Genomic DNA, 26103 nt, shown 5'->3' with positions numbered 1-26103 from the left:
TCCCACTGCTGCCTAAGTGGTAACGTTTGACTGCCTCTTTGCATTAACTATAAAGGGAGACAGGGAGATTGATTTCAGGAATTGGTAGTGCTCATCACTTCCCGGCACTACCCTGTGTGGAGCCACAGGAGGCCGGTGTGTCCGTGGAACTGCCCAGGAGGCTCCACCCCATGACTGAACTTCCTGCCTCTGAATCACATTCTCCTGAGAAAGTCCCTGGTCTTCTGAGCTTATGTTCTTGGGGTGGGAAAGAGATGATAAATAAACATAAGGTGAGGGATGATAAGAAGGGTTCTGATGAAAAAAGCTTACAAAGGGTAAAGGAAATATGGAGGGGGAATTCTGTAACAGATGGTTAGGAAAGCTCTCTCTGACAATGGGGTGTTTGAACTTAGACCCAAAGGGCTAAAGGAGAGAGCTGCAGGAACAAAGGGAGTGTTCCAGGCAAAGGCAAAGACCTGGGACCATGTGAGCTTGGCCTATGTATTCACGGGGAGGAGGTCTACAAGCCTGGAGCAGAACGAGTAGGGAGGGAGGGGCAGCATGAACCACAAGGTTGAGTGAGGGCCCAGGACCCCGAGGACCCTGCAGACTATGGTAAGCATGGGAGACCAGAGGCCCTGAAGGGTTTCCACCAGGGGACTGAGTGATAGCGCTCAGGTTTTAGAGAGATCATCCTGAATATTCTGGGGACAGCAGAATGCAGGCGATATAAGCAGATGAAAGGAGACCAGTCACAAGCCCCCTGAAATAGTTCAGACTTAGACTAAAGTGAAAGGCCGTAGTGGAGAAGGCAATGAAAACCATTTGGATTCTGGACATATTCTGAAGGCAGATAGTAGAGTCTGTTCATAAATGAGGGTCAGGAATGTAAGAGAAAATATAAGTCAAATATCATGTCATTGCTGTTGGTCTGAGCAACTGAAATGGTGATACTGTTTACAGAGAAGTCAAAGGAGGGGAGGGTGGGTGACAGGGTGAAATGAAAGGTCAGGGTGATGTGCCCGGCGGACATCCAGGTGGACACGGCCAACAGGCAGGTGATGTTCCAAGCCTGGCACGCTGAGGACAGGCAGGGGCTTGAGAAGTCAATTTATGAATCTTCAAATAGTCGTAATTTTAAGTTACCCAGTCTCTCTTTTAAACACATTCATATTTTACTCTGCCACTGTTCCAAGGCTGAGTGCCTAAACCCCAACATTAAGTTTGGGAATTTTGCTTGGGCTTAGTATAAACCCAGCTGTGATGAAACAAACAAGCAAAAAATAATACAAAAAGATGATGGCAGTAAAAACACGGAACAAGGCTGGAAGGACACCAGAGATGTGCTGCCCCATTCTGCCACGTTAGCAGGTGCTTTGACCCTTAGGGCTCACCTGGACGAGGCTGCACAGCAAGAGACCATGTGCATGTTGGTTAGACCTGTATATTTCTGCGAATTGCTCTACCTGAACTTGAGAAGCAAAATATCTGTAATAAAAAGTTGTTGAGATCTGTTACATAATTCTATCTTGTTGTAGAAGGCATTACATTGGTTTTAAAATAATTCCAAACATCTAATTAGTAGGATCCTTGTTTGGGATAGATTTATGTGCAATTTACAAATAGAGCTATGACTCAGTTTTGCATCTGTTATGGTCCCTCAGTGTTTACCCGAAGAGCTTGGTTTCTCCCAGCCCCATCAGGTACATGGTCTCTCTGCATCTCCACTGCCAGACCTTCTTTCCTCCCACACAGTGTGGGCAGCAGACTGGTGATGCTCACTTTGCCATTAGCATTCATCGCTAATGCACAACGCAAAATTTGTAACTCATAAGACAAGGGCTCCCACAGCGCAGAAGCAGCTGTGTATCTTACACAGAAAATAAAAACTGAAACAAAAACAACTCAAGTGCTGGAAACTAACAGCCATAATAAAAATACAGGCATCATGCCATTGTGTGGGAAAGAACTTAAATAGTAAATATAGGGGAAAACACTTTTACTCCATCTTGAAAATTTGGAGTAAGAAGAATTTGGAGCGAGGGGAGAGGCATGTATACTCAAACACAGGTAGAGATAGACAGAGATACAGCTGAAGCTTGGAAATCCAGAAATAGTGTTCCAGTTTGGATTTTAAAAGATGGCATAAAAAAGCAACAATGAAGATTAAAATATTAAACTGTCTTGAAAGTATTTGCTTCTTTGAAAGATGCACGCTTTTAAAAGATTGCTGATTGTGGGGCCTTTTCCCTCTTGCCTTGATGATGTGAAGGTTTTCAGCACCACGTTTCCTGCTTTTTTCCTGTTTTATTGGTGTGACCAGGAAAGGCCTGGGAAAGGGGAGAGATAGAAGCAGGTGTCACAGAGGGTGGAAAGAATGGGTGAGATAATTCCAGGGAGAACTCAAAATAGCTAAACTAGTCTTTTTGCCAAAGGTAAATGAAGTAATTTACTTTTTATAAGGTTTGTTCAGCTGAATAAAATGATTTCATTTTTGAATGTTCCTGTGATTATAACTAAAATATGACTCATCCATCTGATGGCTCATTCTTCCTCTTGAGAATAAACCTTCAGAATCAGGATGAACAAGAGCTTAATGGAGCCATGTAGGGTGGCTCTGATGATGGTTTTGGTGCTGGCAAAGGAATCCAATGCTATTTGTGTTTCCTGTCTCTGATATTTCATGTATATTTTGGCAATAGTCTTTCTTGACCCAATAAATTTATTATGAGTTATTGTGTAGTGACATATGTAAACTTAAAGGGAGACATGCAATACATCATTTGCCAGAATGTCCATACATTGCTGAGGATGCTGCGTTACTGGTCCATGAGCATTTTGCTCTTCATGTAGGAACATCTTCTCTAGGAAGGGAGAATCCAAGTTGTCTCTGCCTTAAGATCATTGTCTGATTCCCTGAGAGCCACCAAGTGCCCAGACTGTGCACTTAGTATCAAGGCATAGAGGAAGCCTGGGCATCTTAAGGGGTCTTCCCAGGTGGCGCTAATGGTAAAGAGCCACCTGCCAGTGCAGGAGATGTAAGAGACACGGGTTTGATCCCTGGGTCAGGAAGATTCCCTGGAGGAGGGCATGGCAACCCACTCCAGTATTCTTGCCTAGAGAATTCCACGGACAGAGGAGCCTGGCAGGCCACAGTCCATGGGGTCGCAAAGAGTCGGACACGACTGAAGCAATTTAGCATGCACACACATGGGCACCTTAAAGGCGGATGAAGATGAGCAAGGTGATTGGGAAGATGAGTATCCTCTGATTGTCATGTAGAGCGATGCAAAGATATGGAGAGATGTGACAAGTGCCTCTGAGAGCTGCCACCCCTGGGCTGGTGGTGCAAGCAGTGAAACCTTCAACATCAAAATCTGCAGAGATGTGGATGTACCTAGAGGGTGTCATACAGACTGAAGTCAGAGAAAATCAGATGTTACATAAAGTCGCTTTTATACGTGGAATCTAGAAAAATGGGACAGATGAACCTATTTGCAAAGCAGAAAGAGAGACAAAGAAGTAGAGGACAAATGCATGGACACCAAGAGGGGAAAGGATGGGTGGGATGAATTAGGGGATTGACGTTGACATATATTCACTCCTCCAGGGGGTCTTCCCAACCCAGGGATTGACCCCAGGTCTCTGGATGGCAAGCAGATTCTTTACCACCTGATCCACCAGGGAAGTCATGTGTATATATATACACTACTGTGTATAAAATAGGTAACTAGCAAGTCAGTTGAGGGACTACTGGTTTGCTTTGTGTTGATCTAATTTTGGCTGTGATAAGGAGCAGGAAAGTAGATATAAAGAGCTGATATTATCTGCCTTGCTGCCCCCTACCTATATACCACGAAGACCATCCATTTAGGGTTCATTGCTGACACAGGTACATGAAGCAATAATATTCATCCGTGCGTCACCATTATCCTTCATGTACTCCCATCTCCTGATGCTGGATGTTAAATGATGCTTTACCTGTATTTGGCCCACAGAAAGTTTAGAGAGCTAAAAACGCTTATCCTCTCATACCCAAATCTCTTCCTGTGTAGCTGTGATAGAGGCATACTGTCCTTTCCAGGGCTAAATGTCTCCTCTTTAACTTCAAACACATACAGTTGGGAGACAGGGAATGGTCAAGGTTCCCCCAAGTTCTGCTTATACAATGCCTGCTTTCAAATTTTTTGATTAATGAATTAATGCATTGAATAATGAATGAATGGAGACATTCTCTGAGTTAGGGAATGCTAAAAAATGGGGTGAGGTTTGGGAGAGGGGAATAATCATGAACCCAGCATGAAGTAGGAAACAAAGTATATTTGAAATGTAACTTAGATGTATCAATTTACAAATGAGGATAATTGGATGAGGGTCTAGGCTGCCATTTTGATGATATTAAAAGCTAGGTTCTTAAAGAAAATGCTAGCATAAATACCTACTCGACATAAAATAAGCCTTTTTTGAAACATTTACTACATGTAAATTGATGTCACGTGCACAAGTCATTCTTATGTGTTTATTAAAATAAAGAACCCATTTTTTGGCATTATTTCCTGGACCTAGAGTTAATCTATGTTTTTGAAGGAAATAACTTGTTTCTTCACAAACATTTGCTAATTCATCCTTCTCCTTAAGTCAATTTTCTTTCTCAGTCAACTGTAACTCAATAACATGTGTATCATATAGTTGCCATATAAATAACCAAATATCCTAAAATCATAATTTATGCTAAGTAAACAGTCTAATTCCAAAGCTTCTGAAAAGAGGAACAGGCTGATTGAAATTTCTGTGGGTCATAAGACTTTGGTAATTTGTTTGTGAGCCTGATGTCAAACTTCCACAGTAACCAAAGCATATAATAGCAATCATCCACATGAAAAATCATGTGAAATAACACTGTACTTCACATGCTATTACAATTTAGCAAGCGCTGGCATGACTGACTCAGCCACTAAGAAAATGTAATAAAAATACTAGTTTGGAACACAATGTGCTGAGATCTTTCAGCCTTTTGTTTCCTCAAAGGTCAACAGATTTTACTCTTGGAAATATGAGATATGCAAAATAATGTAACATTCAGAATTTGAAACCACATTCTTGACTTATCTGTTTTTTCCATTGCAAATGCAAACTCTAATAGAAAACCCCCAAAATCAATGATCCTTGTCACTCCCAATGTCCCTGACACCATCACACCACCCGTAATGGAAAAAGCTTTAAAAAGGTGATGATAATTTATTGACTGAACTTTATACAAATTGTTTTGGATGTACATTTATAAAATGGATATTGTTTTAGGCCACATGGAATCTCAAAATTGATCATCTCCACTGAAAGGCACTTGAGGTAATATGGGAAGACATGCCATATAGAAAGAGTGCTATAGACCTCATTCCTGGACTTACGTAAACGGGGCAGCTAGAGGAAAGCAGCCACGGACGATGGCTCAGACTCGTACTAATATGTATCTGTCACATACTGATGGTACTAGAAATACAGATCTTTCAAAATCTTTTTTTCTGAACTTTAATGTGTAAATGAGTCATTAAAATACTGACTTCCAAGAAGATTCTGCTTTATATCATATACAATCATGTTAGTAAGGATACTGGATTGTACCATTCAATACATATAAATTAACTAACTCTACACTTTCTGGATTTAGGAAAATTTCAGACCACAGAAGGACCTTATGTGCTTTTGCATTATAAAACAAGCCTTTCATTTTATAAGTTAAAACACTCAGGCAGCAAGAAGTGCAGAGATTTGCCCAAGCACATATAGACTAAATACTGACACTTTCACACAAGGAAGACCTTGAGGGAATGTTAAAGAACATATACCTGAAAGTTCCCTAAAACATGTTGTTGAATCCTGACTCTGCCACTTCCTAGCTGCTGATGACAGTATATGTATTAATATATTTCTGAAGTTGCCCCTCCCACAAAGTGGAAAGTTGCTAACTTTCTGATCCACCCATTATCTTTGGCTCCCTCCTGACTTGAGGGAATATGAACTATATTTTCTCTCTTTTTTTAATTGAGTTATAATTGACATACAGCATTTTGTAAGTTTGAGGTGTACAACTGACGTGAATTATAATATGATGGGCTCCATTTCTCACCCTGACATAGGAAGGGCAGACAGGCAACATCCCAACTGAATGAGTTCACATTAGAAAACAGAAGTGTGTTCGCTCTCCTCAACTACATTTTCTAGAATCATTATGACAGCATGTGATCATAACACAGTTTCTAGGTCTCCAATGTTGCAGGAGAAATGAAGGAATGCTTCTGCTCTCCATTAATAGAGAAGAAATAATGCTGAAGTCAGGGAGTGTCAGGTTTTTGTCATGGGATGTTCACTGCGGACACAGTCGCTATCTGTGAACCTGATGGAGTTCACAGCAGAGTCCGTATGATGGGCACAAAAAGCCCAGGGTGGGTTTTTAAGATCATGACCCCATACCACAGCTTACCCTGGAGGGGAACCCAACCTGCCCTGAATCCTCAGGCCGTTGGGAAGTCAAGATGAAGTCTTTGCTGCTTTTCAAAGAGCAGCCAAAACTCAAAAGGAAGAAAGTAGAGAACTTCTCCCCATAGATAAAAGGGAGGAGGGAAGACTAACAAGGAGCAGATCAAATAAGACTTTAACTGTATATGTTTAAATATGTCCAACAATCATCTTAAGGAATATTCCAATCATTTCTAGTAGTGAGTGTGTCTAAGGTGTCATGAAATGGCACAATCTTTGTTCAAATAATTTTCACTGTTCCCCAATGTTTAATTTAAGTATAAATTTGTATGCTGTTTTCTTTGCCTATTTTTGGTGGATTGAGTGAAAGTTTTAGCTTTAAATAGTGGCAGGGTATAAAGGACTATATTAGGTATTAAAAAGTGAAGAATGCTGGGAACATGTGACTTGGTTAAGACCTACAAGTGAGGTCATTTGAGTTGGCATCTTGTTGAGCAAAAGAGTAACAGATAGCAACTCCAGTTTTGTTGTATAATGCAGAATTATTAAAGCCCTTAGTTCTAGGATAGAGTTATTTATATCCTTTCTGATGAGAGTTATAAACCAAATCATTTAAAACCCAGCATTGAGAAATAGTTGCATTTGGACATAATAGAGCAGTGGGTTGCCATTCCCTTTCTCCAGGGCATCTTCCCAACCCAGGGATCAAACCCAGGTCTCCTACACTGCAGGAGGATTCTTTACAGTCTGACCACCGGGGAACATTTGGACATCATGTTTCTTAAATTCAGGTGCATCCTAGTTCAGTTCAGTTCAGTCGCTCAGTCGGTCCGACTCTCTGCGACCCCATGAATCGCAGCACACCAGGCCTCCCTGTCCATCACCAACTCCTGGAGTTCACCCAGACTCACGTCCATTGAGTCAGTGATGCCATCCAGCCATCTCATCCTCTGTCATCCCCTTCTCCTCCTGCCCCCAATCCCTCCCAGCATTAGAGTCTTTTCCAGTGAGTCAGCTCTTTGCATGAGGTGGCCAAAGTACTGGAGTTTCAGCTTTAGCATCATTCCTTCCAAAGAACACCCAGGGCTGATCTCCGTCAGAATGGACTGGTTGGTGCATCCTAAGGGATACTGAAACTTTGTGTTACAACTGTTATTCTTCTCCCTGTCAGTGCAAAGCCTAAGTGTGAATAATTTAAGAGTATTAATCCTAAAATCATCACTGAGATGATTTCCCTGAGATGAAAAAACAAACAAACAAAAAAATAAGGGTACTGTCAATAATTTTCTTATGGCTGCTAACACTCACATGACAGCACTTTCCACCGAATCACTCAGAGGCCTCTCCACTTCCCTTCAGCATTCAGGGCTACCCTCTAAAATCTGGGGAGATACTCACATCTGCAGCAGGCTGGCTCATGGACAAAACCAAAAGAACAACATTTTTTTTTTTTAATTGAGGCCATGAGGTGCCAACGTGAGTGTAAAAGTGAGATCATAATCTTCCTTGATTTCTACAACCACTGCTCATTTTTATATTGATACAATCACATTTTTAAACCCCTGTGTCACACTGAGCTCGTAGCTCACTAAAGTTTGCAGACGTATTTCCGATAAAGTTTTGAGAAATCAATCTCTTCAACCTTATCATGAAATAATTTGGTATAGCTGAGTTGCAAGACTTTTTGTTTATCCCTGTTAAAGTTTAACTCAGCCTGTTAAGATAATCTTTCTACTCGTTACCTAGTCCTCTCTTGGGTATATGCCTTCTGTGGAACTGCTAAGTATGCTAGTTATTTTCCCCAAAAATAAAAATGTTGAAAACACACAGCCGGGGAAGGGTGCTCCTGAAAATGATTTTTCATTCATCTGTAATTCCATCTAACACTTTCACATTAATACATAGAGATGTCATGAAGCATTTTGCCAGATTTCTTGCTAAAGATCTAGTGAACTGCTTTTGCAGTCTGAATATTACATTTGGATATAAGAAGTCAATAATTTTAACAATGAAAATAGAAGATATCTGTCTTTATTATCTATTTTCTTTGGCTCCAATGAAGAGTGTCACAAACTACCCAATCTTCAGCAAAAATACCAAGTTTCAACTTTCAATAAATTCAGAATTTCTTCAGAGGCAGTATTTTCCTTCAATGGCCTCTTATTTTCTTCCTTGGATTTTCACAAATTAGTCCAATTATCTTAGGATATTTGTGAACTGATTTGAGATACATTTTCATTCTAAATAAACTTTGCGAGAGAAATATTATTTAAATGTTAAGTGACCCAATTAGAGCAAAGTTGTACCACCACCAGCACCCCCAAATTCAAATCCCACATAGGGTAGCAAATAGAGTTTCACCATGTCATATCTGAGACACACACAAACACAGGTTTGTACTACTGCTGGCAGTATACAGCAGGCTTTTTGCCCTTGCTAAGTTATGCAAACATTATTTCAGGTGTTCAGGAAGCAGGTGTGTTCAATCAAAAGAAAAAAATGTGACTCTTTAATAGTCAATTAACAATAAGCAGATTATTTAAAGGTAGTTATTTCATAAAATAACATTGCCATGGAAATACGTCCAAATAAATATTAACTTAAAATTCTGAGGTTTTCTTAAAAAAGAAAAACCAATAGTTATTGATCTAGGTTTACGCCTAAATAAAGCTGTCTATTTAGGCTTGTGCAGTAGTTGGGCAAAAGAAATCCTTGTCATAAGCAACCATTATTTCCATGTTAGTTCTAGAAGAATAAATCTATGGTCTTCTGTTAACAGTCCTTACTTATTCATCAACCAGGTCTGTGTTTTACCTATAGAATCTACCACACCTCCTCATATGTAGGAGGTACATATATCTCTGTCTTGTAGCCCCTGCCATGTAGGTAGGATTCAGCACTCAGGCACTGTGCCTAATGTACTGTATTATAATTAATTGTAATGTGTTGAGGGGAAGCAGCTTGATTTCAATTACATTTGAAGATGTCTTAAAAGGAGATGCCTTTTCTTCACTGTCAGGAGAGCTAAGTCAGTTTTGAGTGTCAACTTGTTACTATTGGATCTTGGAGCAGTCATTTCTCTGAATCCCCAAAAGCCTAAAATCAAAAATTGAAATGACTGATCCCAGGTCCTTTTCAGAAGTTGAAATTTAAAAAGTAAAACACACATAAAATTATACTTCTTTACTACTACCACAGCATTTAATGTTTGCTTCCCCTTAAAGTCTAAATATGATATATATAAAACTAAACTATTTAATTTCCTTTTATATCAGCTGACTTGTGATATCAGTGTATAAAAATTAAAATGAAAGGTTTACAAATAAAAATAGGAAATTTATGAATAAACAACAAGATCCTACTGGATAGCAGAGGGAATTATATTTAATATTCCAGGATAAACCATAATAGAAAACAATATTAAAAAGAATGTATATATGTATATAACTCAGTCATATTGCTGTACAGCAGAAATCAGCACAATATTGTAAATCAATTATACTTTGATAAATAATGTTTTTTTAATTTTGAAAATGGAGGAAATATTTCAAAGTTCAAATTTTTTAAAAATACGGTTCTTTTGTTTTTTTTACATTGAACATAACTAATTAACATTTTTAAATTTCAACTTTATGGAAGCTATAAATGACATACACAATTGTAAGATGTTGCAAGTGTACATAGAGATGACACGTGTACACTGTGAAATGATTCTCTCCATTTGTTAACACATCCATCATTTCATATATTAATCTTTTCTTTGTTGAGAATATTTAAATTCTACTCTCTCGGTTGTCGTCGTTCAGGCATGAAGTCTGTCTGACTCTTTTGCAACCCCATGGACTATAGTCCGCCAGACTCCTCTGTCCATGGGATTTCCCAGGCAAGGATACTGGAGCGGGTTCCCATTTCCTTTTCCAGGGCACCTTCCCAACCCAGGGACCTCCTGCATTGGCAGGCAGGTTCTTTACCACGGAGCCATGAGGGAAGCCCTCTACTTTCAGCACATTTCAATTCTGCAATACAGTGTTATCAACCACGGTCACCACATCATACATTACAGCCTCAGACCTTATTCCTCTGACAGCTCAAAGTTTGTACAGTTTTACCAACCTCTCCCTATCTCCCTGCCCCACCCCCAGCCCCTGGCAACCACTTTCTTACTCTCTGTTTCTATGAGTTTGATGGTTTTGTTTTTTCTTCTGTTTTAGATTCCACATATAAGTGATAACGTGCAGTATCTGTCTTACTTCTTTTGCTTAGCATAATGCCCTCAAGGTCCATCCATGTTGTCACAAATGACAATACTCCCTTCTTTCTCACACTTGAATAATGTTTGATTGTGTAAATACACCACATCTTTATTCATTCATCAGTTGGCACACATACAAGTTGCTTCCATGTCTTGACTACTGTGAATAATGCTGCAGTGAACGCAGGAGTGTAGGCAGCCCTTCAATACTCTATCTTCATTTCCTTTGGATATATTCCCTCAAGTGGGATTCCGGGATCATATGGTAGTTCTGTTTTTAACTTTTTGAGGGACCTCTGTATTTTCCCCTGTAGTACCGGCACCAGTTTATTGCCACCAACAGCGCACAAGGGTTTCCTTATCCCCACATTTCACCAGCACTTGTTATCTCTTGCCTTTCTGATAGCAGCTGTTCTAACAGGTGTGAAGTAAAATCTCATTGTAGTTCTGATTTGCATTTCCGTGATGATTAGTAATGTTAACACTTTCTCAGGTACCTGTTGGCCATTGTATGTCCTTATTTGAAAAATGTCTCTTCAGTTCCTCTGTCCATTTTTTAATCAAATTGGTCTTTTTTGAGTTTTGGCTTTTTGCAGTTGATTTATAGGAGTTCTTTATATATTAGCTCTTTATCGGATATATGACTAGGAGGTACTTTCTCCCATTCTGTAGGCTGTTTTGTCCTTCTGTGATGATTTCCTTTGCTGTGCAGAAGCTTTTAGTTTGCTATATACTCTTACTTCTGTATTTGCGTTTGCTGCTTTACTTTTGTTGTCAAGTACAAAACAAAATATTGTGAAGACCTAAGTCAAGCTTATGCCTTGTATTTTCTTCTGGGACCTTTATGGTTTTAGACCTTATATTCAGATCTTTTATGGATTTTGAGTTGATTTTTGTGTATAGGGTAAGATAGGCGTGCAGTTTTATTCTTTTGCATGTGGCTGTCCAGTTTTCCCAGCACCACTGAAGGGACTATCCTTTTCCCACCATATATTCTTGGCTCTTCTGTCATAAATAAACTGAGCATATTTGCATGGGTTTATTTCTGGGCTCTCTATTATGTTCCATTGGTCTGTGTGTCTGTTTTTAAGGCCAATACCATATTTTTTATTTTATAGCTTTGTAATAGAGTTTGAAATGAGGAAGTGTGATGTCTCCAGTTTTGTCCTTCTTTCTCAAGATCACCTTGGCTATTCATGATCTTCTGTGATTCCACATAAATTTTAGAATTGTATTTTCTATTTGTGAAAAATGCCATTGAAATTTTGGTAGGGACTGCTTTGAACCTATAGATTGTTTTGGGTAGTACAGACATTTTATCAATATTCTTCCAACCCTTGAGCATGAAATTATAGCTTCATTATTTATAGCTTCTTCCATTTCTTCCACTGATGTCTTACAGTTTTTAGTATACAAGTGTTTCATTTCCTTGGTTTCATTGATTCCAAGTAGTTTGTTATTTTTTACACAATTGTAAGCAAGATTATTTTCTTAATCTTTCTTTCTGATATTTTGTGATTAGTAATATTAGTGATTCGTGGATAGAAACACAACTGATTTTTGCACATTGATTTTGTATCCTGCGTCTTCACTAAGTTAACTTATTAGTTCTAACAGTTTTTTTGATAGAATCTTTAGGGTTTACGTATGTGATATCAAGTCATCTGCAAATAGAGACAGTTTTATTTCTTTCAAATCAGAAAGAAAGAAGTGTATCTTTTAAAAGATCATAGATTTTCTTCTCAAAGTAGAAATTTATGGTACTCTCTGCAGTGGTGGACGGCAGGGGAGACACATTCATTTAGTGAAATAAACAAGGATGGCTGTCATCAGGATGTTATCACTCTGCAATTTGCCACACAGTTCTTTATGTGACATTTAATAGACATCTCTTTCCTCCAACCATCACCTTAGGTTATAAGCTGTCAAAGGTAATTGAAAGTCTTTTTTTAAAGCTAATTGTCACAACCTTTAAAGTGTCCCTTCCCCTTAGGTTCAGTAGTAAGAACTTCACTGGGACAAGAGGCTAGTGTTTGATTCAACTATTTCTTTGGATCTGTCTCCTCTTATTTGCTGCAGTGGGCAGAGGGCATGGGGAGAATCTCAGCTAAAAGAAGGCTCTGTTTAAGGAAGAAAGAAAAGCTGCCTGGAAAGCAGAATTCCTTTTCAATTCCAATATGTCACTAAGTTGAGCATGGAGTAATTGAGTAATGGGAAAATACACACAAATTAACTTTATAGACTGTGGTGGCTTAGTTCAATCTAAAGCAATAAAATAAAGTCTGTGTATTTTCAGGAAAGTGTTGATTACATTCAATCAAAGGTAAAGGTCTGTCTCAAAATATTGGTGAATGGGAATGATGCCAGTTAACCAATCTGGGGATGGTTCACAACAGTTGGGGGGGTGTTTCATCCTGCTGCTGTTGCTGCTGCTGAAGATGACAGTAATGTTGCTGTAAATCGTTTTTAAGGGCTTCCCTGACGGCTCAGACAGTAAAGAATCTGCCTGAAATCCAGGAGACTGACCCAGGTTCAATTCCTGAATTGGGAAGATCCCCTGGAGAAGGAAATAGCAACCCACACCAGTATTCTTGCCTGGAGAGTTCCATGGACAAAGAAGTCTGGTGGGCTATAGTCCATGGGGTGACAAGAGTTGGACACCACTGAGCGAATAAATTATTTAGATGGCTGCAAATGGGCACAACTGTGTTTGAATCCAGGTCCACTTGACTTCAAGACCTATCGTTCCAACACTGTTCAGTTCACCTATAACATGTGTTTCTATAGTCTAATTCTTTACATGTCTCTTTGATGATGTGTCTGACTTACCAGGTCCACATTAAGGTTCTGGTTTATTTTCAGTAGGAATATATTTGGCTTTTGATTTATAGAATAGAAACCAACAGAAGTTTCCTAGTACTATACTATCAAGTTGATCAATAGCTTTGACTTAGAAAAAAATGCATTTGTAAGTACTTAGATGTATTCTATAATCATTCTTCAGTACTATAAAAGTAAAAGATATCATGAAAGTATGATACTAGAACAATATTAAATCACGTGATCATTTAGTGCAAAAAGAAACCAATATTCTTTTATCATTAAATAAGAGTAAATTACAGACTTTGGAACTTTGGAATAGCATCAGAAAGAAAATTATCTACCAGGATTGACCTTGAACTAGTATACTTTTTAAGGAAAATCTGTACATATTTGGACTAGCTTGCATTGTAAAGTCTCAGAAATAAAATTGCTAGTTTCCTTGAAAAATATATGGGCAAAACTGGGTTTGAATACAGGTCCACTTGACTTCAAGAACATGTGTATACCCATGGTGGATTCATGTTGATGTGTGGCAAAACCAATACAATATTATAAAGTAATTAGCCTCCAATTAAAATAAATACATTTAAATTAAAAGAAAAACCTATTCTTGAACCAACACTATTCAGTTCACCTATAACATGTGTTTCTATAGTCTTCAGGAAATTTTTCCAGGTATAATGAAAAAGAACACTGTACTTTTATGAAAATAATCAATGATCTCATGTCCTTTTGTTCAACACTATTCACAGTAATGATTTTGTCTTATTCCTATGAAATGACGCTAAATGTGTTTTGACCCCAGCATTCATGTGTGAATGCTATGGGTAATTTGACCTGCATACTAAGGACCCATCTTTAGGCAGCATTCATTCAGGAATGTCCAGAGGGATTTAAGTTCTTATATGGGGGCTGAGCAGGGACAACTGTGCCCTCATTATTGACTGAGATGATCTGTGCCACCCACTCAGAGGCAAAGGAGCCCCCGAGCTGGCATCATAGACTGGCTGTCAGCTCAGAGAAGCCATTCAGAAAAGGGTTTGACGTGGATTCTCATTTATCTAAGCTCAGGGATTGTAAAGAACATAATAAACAACTTGGGGTATTTTCCGTGAACATTTCAAAGCAGCCTATTAATACAGTAGAAAGGACAAATGTCAACAACTTAAATTATGTCATTTGGCTATAATTGAAAAGTGAAATCATTTGGCATTTATGAATACTGCTAGTCCTACCACAGAGAGAGAGAAATGCATTGACCACTCAGGGTAGTTTATGCAGAAAGAATGGTATATATGACCCCATTTCAAAGTAAATTCAGGCTAAACTCTGGTGCATAAAATTAATATGCACCATATTTTTATTCTTGTGTTTATCTCTAAAAAAAAAAATCTAACATTCCTCAATGTTTCCCACCGCTCTGTGTGTCCTGTCTTCTGAATTATATTTGAACTCTGAATAGAATAATTTTAAAATGACCTAGCAATTTACCGGATTAAAATTATTCCATGGAAAATCTTTCAGGCTCCAGTCTTAAAATCCTCATATTAACTGAGCTAAAATGTAGTCCTATAGTTGTACAGCTGGCCTTGGTGCTTAAATTCAAGTCTACAAAAATAACATAACTAACACAGAATTCTTGAGCAAAATTGAGGACAGGCATTGACCCTGCTCCTCTTCAGAATGGAATGCCCAATAATCAAAAGAATTCAGGCAGAACTATAAGATTATGGACACAAAGTCATGTTGGTGCCCATGAATGAGCAATCAAACATCTTAAGATCCTCATTCAAAACTTAAATGACCCAATCTGCTGTCATGTTGGAAATAAAGGCTACTCTGATACATTAAAAAAAAGAGAGAGATCTGATAATTGAAGGTAATTCAAGGGAAATTAAGAGACCATAGCCACAAAAATCATGTCATTGCCCTCTGACCTCTGAGCAAAACAAACCCACTGCTATATACAAATTGTTGTTGTTGCTGTTGTTTAGTGCTAAGTCGTGTTGGACTCTTTTGTGACCCCGTGGACTGTAGCCTGCCAGGCTCCTCTGTCCAGGGGATTTCCCAGGCAAGAATACTGGAGTGGGTTCCTTCTCCAGGGGATCTTCCCAATCCAGGGACTGAACTCAGGTCTCCCACGTTGCAGGCAGATTCTTTATCATCTGAGCCACCAAGGAAGCCTTTATGTTGCCTTTTACATAAAAACTTCAGCAAAAACTGACCTCAAGGAAATACAGCTCCACACCACCTGTTGAATATCCTTCCGACACTCGAATGCACAGATAGTTCTTTGCCCTGTGGATTATCTGCTGAGGTTCAAGGTAGCCTGCATTTTGTGGTCAGTTTTCATAGTCTCGGCCCTAGTATAATTCCAATTTAAGAGAATACTTGAAATACTGTCTCTCCTGGTAGCAAGTAAACACTCCAGGAATTTGATGCTTTCCAGAATAATCTGTGCTTGTTATGTAAGTACCATCAAAGGCACTTTTTCAAAACAGAACAAAAGAGATTAGATTCGCCTTAGTTCTAACTGTCTAAAGAGAGTTCTCAGCTGTAGACTTGTTAATGGCTTTAGCACAAATAATGGAAATCAAATCACGCATTTTTACTAGTCACCAAAGAAGCCTTGGGTTTCGGGTTCTTCTGCAGAGCTCAATCACTGTGACTCTTCTTTTAACAACTTGGAAAATGTCTTTCCTGATTAGGAAGTTAGTCATTTCACGTTTTGACATCTAAAACAATGCGAAGTTTAAAAAAAAAAACAAACCCTCACAAATTACATTTATAAGTAACAGGATACATCACTTTAAAGATGACAAGCTCAAGGGTTTGTGATGCCTTTCTTTGTTCCCAATAACCCTATTCTACTTTTTTGAGTGTCAGATACTTTGTAAATATCAGCATTTGAATTCAAACAACAAATGCTGATAATTAGTTCCTTAAACTTGGTATCAAAACATTATTACAGTAGCAGGTTTCACGTTTTGAGAACTAACCTTCCTTCAGTTTCATGTTTTCTGTAGCAATTATTACTATCCCAGTTCAAACACTGTCTTTGTGATTCAGTTTTAAAATTTAAAACATTATTTGCTTATTTATTTATTTGAAGAGGAACTGCTTTGCAGTGGTGTTGGTTTCTGCCAAACATCAACATGAATCAGCCACAGGTTTACCTATGTCCCCTCCCACTTGAAAAACTTCAAACCGTTTTAAACATCAAGTGTTTTGAAAAGGCGTGATAAATAGAACTGGGGAAATGTCTTTCCAGTCCTCATTTTTCTGGAGGCTTGTTTATTCCTTCTTGTTTTAGCAGTTGCTTCAGCCTTGGCCACAGACATCCCCTGAGGCTTCTCTTTTCTATTTATTTTGCCCATTTAAGGTTAACATATTAGGAGTTTTGCTACTGAGACATTAAAATAAATACATCTGGGGCTTTCTCAAGGCTCCTGCACTGACCACTGCCTTCTTGCCTGACTTCACTGGCATCCCCTCAATCCAGGCGGTATTAAGGCTACAGAGTAGAGCTCCTTAGCTATGTACCACGTTTATTTTTGTATTCGGAAAAAGAAAATAGAACCCTGCCTCTTTATTTATACTAGCTGAAAAACAAGAGTTAAAACTCATCATAATAAAGTGTCCTGCAATCACTATTTAAAGTCAATTGGCATGAAATTTTACGGTAAAATTCAGTGTAATGTTGTGACTCTCTTGGTCCTGGATGTGGCAGCTGCAGTGTCCTTCAGGGTGGACGGGCAAGAATGTAACACTAAACACAATCGGGTGATACTAAAACACTACGTAATGAGGATGTCATCTGTGTTGTTTTCAATGTAAGCTCTAAAAAATAAATTGCGGTGAACATCAGTACTCTCATTTTATCAATTCTATATATTCCCTGCTGTAGTATTCATTGAGTACCGGAATCTTGGAGAAGAAAATGGCAACCCACTCCAGTATTCTTGCCAGGAGAATCCCATGGACAGAGGAGCCTGATGGGCTATAGTCCATGGGGTCGCAACAAGTCAGACACAATTGAAGTGACTTAGTACAAGTACCAGGATATTAGAAATTCAGTGTAGGCATAAAAAAGATAAAATCCTTCTCTTCTTGCTTCATATGTACATCTCATATCATTTGAGTGTATTGTTTTCATGTCGGTTTATTTCTCGAATTTTCCCTCTACCCTGGGGGAGAAGGTATCATTTTATTCAGGTTTAAATAAACTTTTTTCCAGTTTATTGAGATATAACTGACATACAGTACTGTATAAGTTTAAGGTAAACAACAAAATGATATGACTTACATACATCATGAAATGATGACCACAGTTAAGTTTAGTGAACATCCATCATCTCATATAGATACAAAATTAAAGAAATAGAAAAAATACATATTTTTCAATGTGCTGAGAACTCTTCAGATTTTCTCTCAACAACTTTCATAGATAATTGCAGCAGTGTTAATTATATTTATCATGTACATTACATACCTGGTACTTACTTATCTTATAAGTGGAAGTTTGTACTTTTTAGCTGCCTTCATCCAATTCCCCCTACTCCTTCCTACCAGTGGCAACCTCAAATCTGATCTCTTTTCCTATGAGTTTGTTTGTTAGTTTATTTGTTGAGGTATAACTGACTTACAATGTAGTATTTTAGCTTCTGTTACACAGCATAGTGATTCGCTATTTCTATACAATTCAAAATAATCACTACATTAAGTCCAGTTATGAATCTATCCCCATACAAAGATATTACATAATTATCGACTATGTCCCCCACACTGTTCGTTTCATACCATGACGCCTTTATTTTGCTGCTTGGAAGTCTGTGCCTCTTAATGTGCCTCACCTATTTCTCTGTTCCACCCACCCTCTCCCCTTTGGCAACCACCGGTTTGTTCTCTGTATCTGTGACTCTGTTTCTGTTTTGTTATGTTTGTTTATTTGATTTGTTTTTTTATTTAAAAAATTTTTTTGCTTTGCCATCTGGGTTGGCGGGATCTTAGTTCCCTGACCACGGATTAGCCCTATGCCCTCAGCAGTGAAAATGTGCACCACTGGACCACCAGGGAATTCCCTATCTTGTTTTTTCGATTTCACATATAAGTGAAATCATACACTATTTGGCTTTCTCTGCCTGACTTATTCACTTACATCCTCTGCTGCTGCTGCTGCTAAGTCACTTCAGTCGTGTCCGACTCTGTGTGACCCCATAGACAGCAGCCCACCAGGCTTCCCCGCCCCTGGGATTCTCCAGGCAAGAACACTGGAGTGGGTTGCCATTTCCTTCTCCATTATATCCTCTAGGTCCACCCATATTATCACAAATGGCAAGATTTCATTCTTTTTATGGCTGAGTGATATTCCATTGCACATATAAGCCACATCTTCTTTATTAATCTATGGATGGGTGCTTGGGTGGCTTCCATATCTTGGCTATTGTAAATAACACTGCAACAAACACAGGGGTGCATATGTCTTTACTAATTAGTATTTTTGTTTTCTTTGGATAAATACCCAGGAGTGAAATTGCTGGAACTTAATGGTAGTTCTATTTTAATTTTCTGAGGAACCTCCATACTCTTTTCCATAGTGGCTGCAACAATTTATATTCTCGCCAGCAGTGCGCAAAATACCCTTTTCTTGATGTCCTTGCCAGCACTTCTTATTTGTTGTCTTTTTGATAACAGCTATTCGGATGGGTGTGAGGTGATATCTCATTATGGTTTTGATTTGCATTTTCTTGAGGATTAGTGATGGTATGTGTCTTTTCATGTGCCTGTTGGCCATCTGTATGTCTTCTAGGGGGAAAAGGCTTTTCAAATCCTCTGCCCATTCTTACATGGGTTGTTTGATTTTTTGATGCTGAGTTGTATGAGTTCTTCATATATTTTGGATATTAATCCTTTATCCGATAAATTATTTGCAAATATCTTTTTCCATTTAGTAGGTGGTCTTTTCGTTTTGTTGACAGTTTCTTTTGCTGTGCAAAAGCTTTTTAGTTTGATGTTGTCCTGCTTGTTTATTTTTGCTTTTGTTTGCCTCGCCTGAGGAGACATAGCCAAAAATAATATTACTAAGGCCAATGTCAAAGAGCATACTGCCTCTATTTTCTTACATTAGTTTTATGGTTTCAAGTTGTATATTTACGTCTTAATCCATTTTGAATCTATTGTTACTCATGATGTGAGAAAGTAGTCCAGTCTGATTCTTTTGATGTAGCTGTCCAGTCTTCCCAATTGGACATTTTAATTTTATTATTATTTACTGATCCATGAGGTATAGATACTTTTTTTTTTTTTTAACCTATCAGATATTAGAGTGCACATGGAAACTGAATGTGTGGTATAGGGGAAGTTCGTGTTCATTGACAATAGGCCCTACTCAGGAGCTAAGGCAAAGTGACCAGGGTTAAACAACTATCAGAGAGCTCTTCCTCTTAGAAGCATTGCTTCCTGAAGAGCCTATCCTTTTACTTTGGCTACAGGGTATAGAGAAATAAGAAACTCTAAAAGTGAGCACAGAGAATATGCCAGGAAAAGAACTAAGTCATGTTATACATCAAGAAATACTATAAATATTTTGAAACTTGTTTTCTACAACAAGTACCATTTTCCCAACCATTTCCAATAAATTAATCTCAACTGTCATACAGCAAGCACTCCAAAGGGGAAAACCACCACATCTGATACTGAAACAGAACTGGGTTTAGTAGTCATCATTTATTTCTTGCACTTTAGTAAAAATAGATGAATCTTACCTTTGAATACTTGCTCAAAATACCAGTACATTGCTTAAATACATTAAATATTCCCTGGCAATAAATTAACTCAATAATAAATTGAATATAATAAATGAAATAATGTAAAGTAATAATCTCAAATAAAATTAAATAATTCAATAAACTGAATAATGTAAAGTTAATGATTTCAAAGTATCAGAGTGTTTTTTAAAATTCTGGTAGAGGGCATTTAACCATCAGTGATCCTTTCTGGCTTAGAGAACAAAAACTGTTACTATAAATGTTTGAGAAAGCAATTTAATTTTTAACCATGAAAACCCTACTCCATTTTCATCCATTAATGATCAACATTAAACAAAAACATGAGTTTATGTTTATGATAATAAGACCAATAATAATTGAAGTTTAACTTGAATAGAATTATAAATTCTGCCCACGTTATTAAACTCTCATTTAAATAAAACTAATGATAATGTGATATTAGCTCACAGGTACACCAAAACCAAAGAAAAATACTTTCTTGATATTTTGCTCCCCACGCTAGTGAACAAATTAATACATCATTTTCTTTCTACAGGAAAACTGAAGACTTAAATAACAAACCCTCCAAGGTCAAAATGAACACAGGTATGCTGTCTCTGTTAGTTTTAAACTCTTCAGCCTCACTCTCTAAAAATCATCTTGGCCCTAAATCATTAGTTTAGCACTTGGCTGATCCTAAATGTGATACTAAGTTTCTGAGATAGATAGTCAAAGTCATTATTTGATTTCTTTGTTTTTGTACTTCAATCTTACAGCTATCAAAAGTAGAATTTTCTGTTTTGCTGTCTTTTACTCCTTTTTTTCTATAATTATATCATGACATTAACTCCTATAAACCCTAGGAAAAGGTAGTATATCATTCAATGCATACATTTGAAAACTCTCACTTAAAATAGGCTAAATTCATAGGCAGGTTGCTCTAGCGAGAGAACATTTAAAATTCTCCATTCTATAAACATTTTACATTGACAGCAGGAGTAGATAGAGTGCCAAAACCCCACAGGAAATCAGCTTAATTAATCCATAGACACACTTAGAGTCCTAAGTATTATATTTTTAGATGTGAGAACAGTATCTCCAAATAGCTTAACATTGGTGCTCAGAACCCCAGACTGTATACAGATTAATTGTAAAAAAAATTTTGTAATACTTGCTAGATACATATTATTTTTCCCCATAATTATTTTAACTTATATTTTCACCTTCTCCTTCTGAAATTCTTATAGTCAGTATTGAATAATTCTGGAAAGCAAGTTGAAATTTTCTAATTTTCAATTGTATTTAGAAAATACCACTTCCCACCCATAAGTGATCACTCCAGAGCAGAGGATAAAGCATCAGATCAGATCAGATCAGTCACTCAGTCGTGTCCGACTCTTTGCAACCCCATGAATGGCAGCTCGCTAGGCCTCCCTGTCCATCACCAACTCCTGGAGTTCACTCAGACTCACGTCCATCGAGTCAGTGATGCCATCCAGCCATCTCATCCTCTGTCGTCCCCTTCTCCTCCTGCCCCCAATCCCTCCCAGCATCAGAGTCTGTTCCAATGAGTCAACTCTTCGCATGAGATGGCCAAAGTACTGGAGTTTCAGCTTTAGCATCATTCCTTCCAAAGAAATCCCAGGGCTGATCTCCTTCAGAATGGACTGGTTGGATCTCCTTGCAGTCCAAGGGACTCTCAAGAGTCTTGTCCAACACCACAGTTCAAAAGCATCAATTCTTCGGTGCTCAGCTTTCTTCACAGTCCAATTCTCACATCTATACATGACTACTGGAAAAATCATAGCCTTGTTGGCAAAGTAATGTCTCTGCTTTTGAATATGCTATCTAGGTTGGTCATAACTTTCCTTCCAAGGAGTAAGCATCTTTTAATTTCATGGCTGCAGTCACCATCTGTAGTGATTTTGGAGCCCAGAAAAATAAAGTCTGACACTGTTTCCACTGTTTCCCCATCTATTTCCCATGAAGTGGTGGGACCGGATGCCATGATCTTCGTTTTCTGAATGTATGAAAAGGCAAAATGATAGGAGAAAGCATAGTGGAAGATATTTTTCTCGCATCAAGCCAGTTGCTTTTTTGCTGTCTCTTGTTATCAAAATGCCTCGAGGGAGGATTAGCAACCACTGGTGAGAACCAATACCTAATCCCTAGATCAAGTGTAGAGACATGCGCTCTGAAGGTGATTCTGTGGCTGCCCCTTAGCAGAAACTGGCTGCAACCGACCTCTGAGAGTTTGAAGTCAGCTGGCCCCTGGGGATGCAGTCAGCTCATAGGTGTGCAGGCAAGATGAGGACATTGGAGACAGTCAACAAGTACAGGGAAGGCTTAGAAATCAACAGAAATTGTAATCCTGGAAATGAACCAAGTAAAGTCATTTGGACAATTGGAGATGTGAGAATTATACATGGGAAATGAAAGGACAAATCTTATTAGGCAAAGGAGACTAAAGAAAGCAAATAGAACAAGCTTGTCTAAGTCATACTGTGAAACTGCAAAATCACCCCAGTGGGACATGCACATGAGGAAGTTATATTCACCGATTGTTCTGCAGCATCTTCTTGCAGACTTAAGTTGAACGTAATTTCCCAATATCCTTCATGTTGTGGAGTCCGATTTTTCTATTTATTATAACCTTATTATGACAGATGTATAATATGCAATTATACTAATATCATATTCATTACAATGCATTAAATAATTAACCTTCCTATTCCTAGAATTCAATCCCCAATAACAAAGTAGGCAAATAGCAATTTGTAAATTTGTTTAGTTCTCCAGGGTACTTGAATAAAGTTACTGCTCTAGTAGCATGAATATAACCCTATAAAGCATCCTCTCATTAAAAGGTGTGAGCTGGGCTCTATATGGGATGTTAATTTGCAGATATTTTGATTATATGAGTGAATTTACACATCCATATATGCATGTAAATATGTTATTCAAACATACACATACAAAATTAATTAGAAGTGACTGGAACCCTTTGTTTAAAATGCCAAAGTAATACTACAGTGTTGCTATAAAAACATACCACTTTTGAAAATATATATAGAACTATAAGAGCTTCCCAGGTGGTGCTAGTGGTAAAGAACCCACCTGCCATTGCAGAAGGCATAAGAGATAAGGTGTGATCCCTGAGTCAGAAAGATCCCCTGGAGGAGGGCATGGCAACCCACTCCAGTATTCTTGCCTGGAGAATCCCATGGACAGAGGAACCTGAAGGGCTACAGTCCATGGGGTCACAAAGAGTTGGATATGACTGAAGTGATTGAGCACATGCACCATAGAACTACATGCACACACACACACACACACACACACACACAGAGTTTTTCAACACTGTAGGAAGTTGAAGAAAGTGTTGTCACTGTATCTCAAAACAAAGTAGAAATTAGGTCCCAAGTATCCAATAAATAAAACAGGTCTCCATTATCTACCTACCTGCTGCTGCTGCTGCTAAGTCACTTCAGTCGTGTCTGACTCTGTGCAACCCCATAGACGGCAGCCCACCAGGCTCCCCCCATCCCTGGGATTCTCCATGCAAGAACACTGGAGTGGGTTGCCATTTCCTTCTCCAGTGCATGAAAGTGAAAAGTGAAAGGGAAGTCACTCAGTCGTGTCCGACTCTATCGAGCCCATGGACTGCAGCCTACCAGGCTCTTCCATCTATGGGATTTTCCAGGCAAGAGTACTGGAGTCGGGTGCCATTGCCTTCTCCGCCATTATCTACCTATCAATCATTAAAGAGAGATATTACTATTTCAATGTTCATTTGTCAGTCACTAAAGTTTTTCCAAAAAAAAAAAAAAGATTCGTTCAAAGCAGCTTTATTTTTAGCCCAATACGTAATAAACCTGCCAAGGGAACTGTGACACATTTCTCATACTAAAGTATCTAAATAATGTATAAAATATACAAAACATGCTGTATTTGTACTCTTAGAATTTTTGGTCCACTATTTTTGAAGGAAAATCTTTGCTGGGGAGGAGAGAGAGAAAGACATCAAATGCTCCATTGTATATGGCTTACTCCTGTGAGTGTTTTCCAGCAGTAGAAGCAGCTCCCAAGGGTCTTTCCACTGCCTGGAAGTGTGAACAGGTTATGAGTGAGTGTGAAGGTGAGGGCAGCGTTAGTGTTCTTTCGGATGACCTAAATATATAAGATAGCATCCTCATTCTGAGATCTAAAAGAATATCTTCAAGAAATTGCAGGAAGTATCAATGCATAAGTAAGAAGAAACAGGATATAATAGATTTCTTCATTCCAGCACTTTCACCAATGCCTCAACTTTTCAAATTAAGCTCTTTATTAAACTGTTAATCAAGAAAAATTCTCCAATCATTTTACCGAGTTCTTAGAGTTACGTGGAATACAAAAATTATTTAACCCAGAGGTTCCCACACTTTCTTGGTTGACGGGGCCAAGAGAGCTCGGTAATTTTTCACACACCCTCAAGCCAAAAGAAATATCTGACAGTTGTGCTTAGTAAGCAGTTAGGTGCAGACAGGTTAGTAAGTGCTCATATTCTATCAACTCAGAAGCAAACTGAACAAAATCATAGACTTCCCCGGCATCTCCAAACAGCCAAGGTTATTTTAGAGCTTCCCTGGTGGCTCAGATGGTAAAGAGTCTGCCTGCAATGCAGGAGACCCGGGTTTGATCCCTCGGTTGGGAAGATCCCCTGGAGAAGGAAATGGCAACCCGCTCCAGTACTCTTGCCTGGAGAATCCCATGGACAGAAGAGCCTGGTGAGCCCCAGTCCACGGACTTGCAGCACGTTGGACACAACTGAGTGACTAACACTTCACTTCATTTCATATTGTGCGATATTCAATTGAAAAAATAATCATTTATCCAATTCCCGATGACCACAGTTACTTGTTACTGGGATGCCTGTGTGTACTGGGCGCTATAAAATTTCTCAGACTCAGAATTAGATGGTATTTCACTTCTGTCAATTACTGGCCCGGATGACTTTCCCAGGGCACTTGCGCTCCACCATAACCATCACCAAAAACCCAGATTTACAAAAGATGTGACGTCACCTAAAGGGAGATAACAGGATCTGTGATGTTGAAACTGGGAACTGCCTCAGGCTAGTGGCGGATGCAGTGTCTGTCTGATTCACATCATTTTCCTCAAAAATGTGAACTATGTTCGCAAACCCTTGTGAATCCACTGTGGTGGGTGCTTAATACAGAGTTCTGGAAACCAAAGGTTTAACCAGTGACCTTGGGTCTCTTCATTCTGAATTTTTCCCTTTGCATCTCTGCTTCTTCTTCAGATGTTCAGAATTAAAAGAACTAGAAAATGTAATCTCTAGTAAATGAGAGCTTTCCATTCACACTGTCAACACCCTGGAATACGTAACCCTTTGTGACATTGATAGCTGCTATATATTGTGTATTCAATAATATTACCTCTATTTTATCAGAAACATTCATCCCCCATGGCTATTTTCAGTTTGCAGTTTGCTAAAATCCTGTTGGTGCCTCTTCTGAAGATACATTTGGTTGTATGTTTTTACCATTTATGTCTTTCTATATTTGGTCTTTGGTTTATTTACTTTCTTTTGTTGTCCCATTTCTCTGTTTTAATTATTATCTGCATTACAAAATTGCTATTTTAAGTATATATTTAAAAACATATTTTGACATGAGAATCATTCTGTCAATTTAAAGGTCTGCTGACCTTACTACTTGTGATTTTACCAACAATTAATTCAAATCATACTTTTCAGCACTCAATTCCCTCATGTCCAATAAACGAAGTGGATACACT

At 38.4% G+C, this 26103-nt stretch overlaps 1 protein-coding gene across 39 annotated transcripts in view; it reads left to right on the top strand.

The window, feature by feature from the left end:
• The window catches only part of SORBS2 (sorbin and SH3 domain containing 2), a 326123-nt gene that overhangs the window by 204862 nt on the left and 95158 nt on the right, over positions 1 to 26103 (top strand). For 21 of the 39 annotated variants that reach the window (XM_027529620.1, XM_027529629.1, XM_027529619.1 and 18 more), the window contains one exon: positions 20858 to 20907. The exons of the other annotated variants lie outside the window; for them this stretch is intronic. In XM_027529620.1, the coding sequence (XP_027385421.1) occupies positions 20898 to 20907 (10 nt within the window). In that variant the 5' untranslated portion in view covers positions 20858 to 20897. The remainder of the gene's footprint in view (positions 1 to 20857; positions 20908 to 26103) is intronic. 39 annotated transcript variants of the gene reach the window in all.

This window comes from Bos indicus x Bos taurus, chromosome 27 (assembly GCF_003369695.1).
Source record: "Bos indicus x Bos taurus breed Angus x Brahman F1 hybrid chromosome 27, Bos_hybrid_MaternalHap_v2.0, whole genome shotgun sequence".
In the NCBI taxonomy this organism is placed as follows: domain Eukaryota; kingdom Metazoa; phylum Chordata; class Mammalia; order Artiodactyla; family Bovidae; genus Bos; species Bos indicus x Bos taurus.
This window is presented reverse-complemented; position numbering and strand designations above follow the sequence as displayed.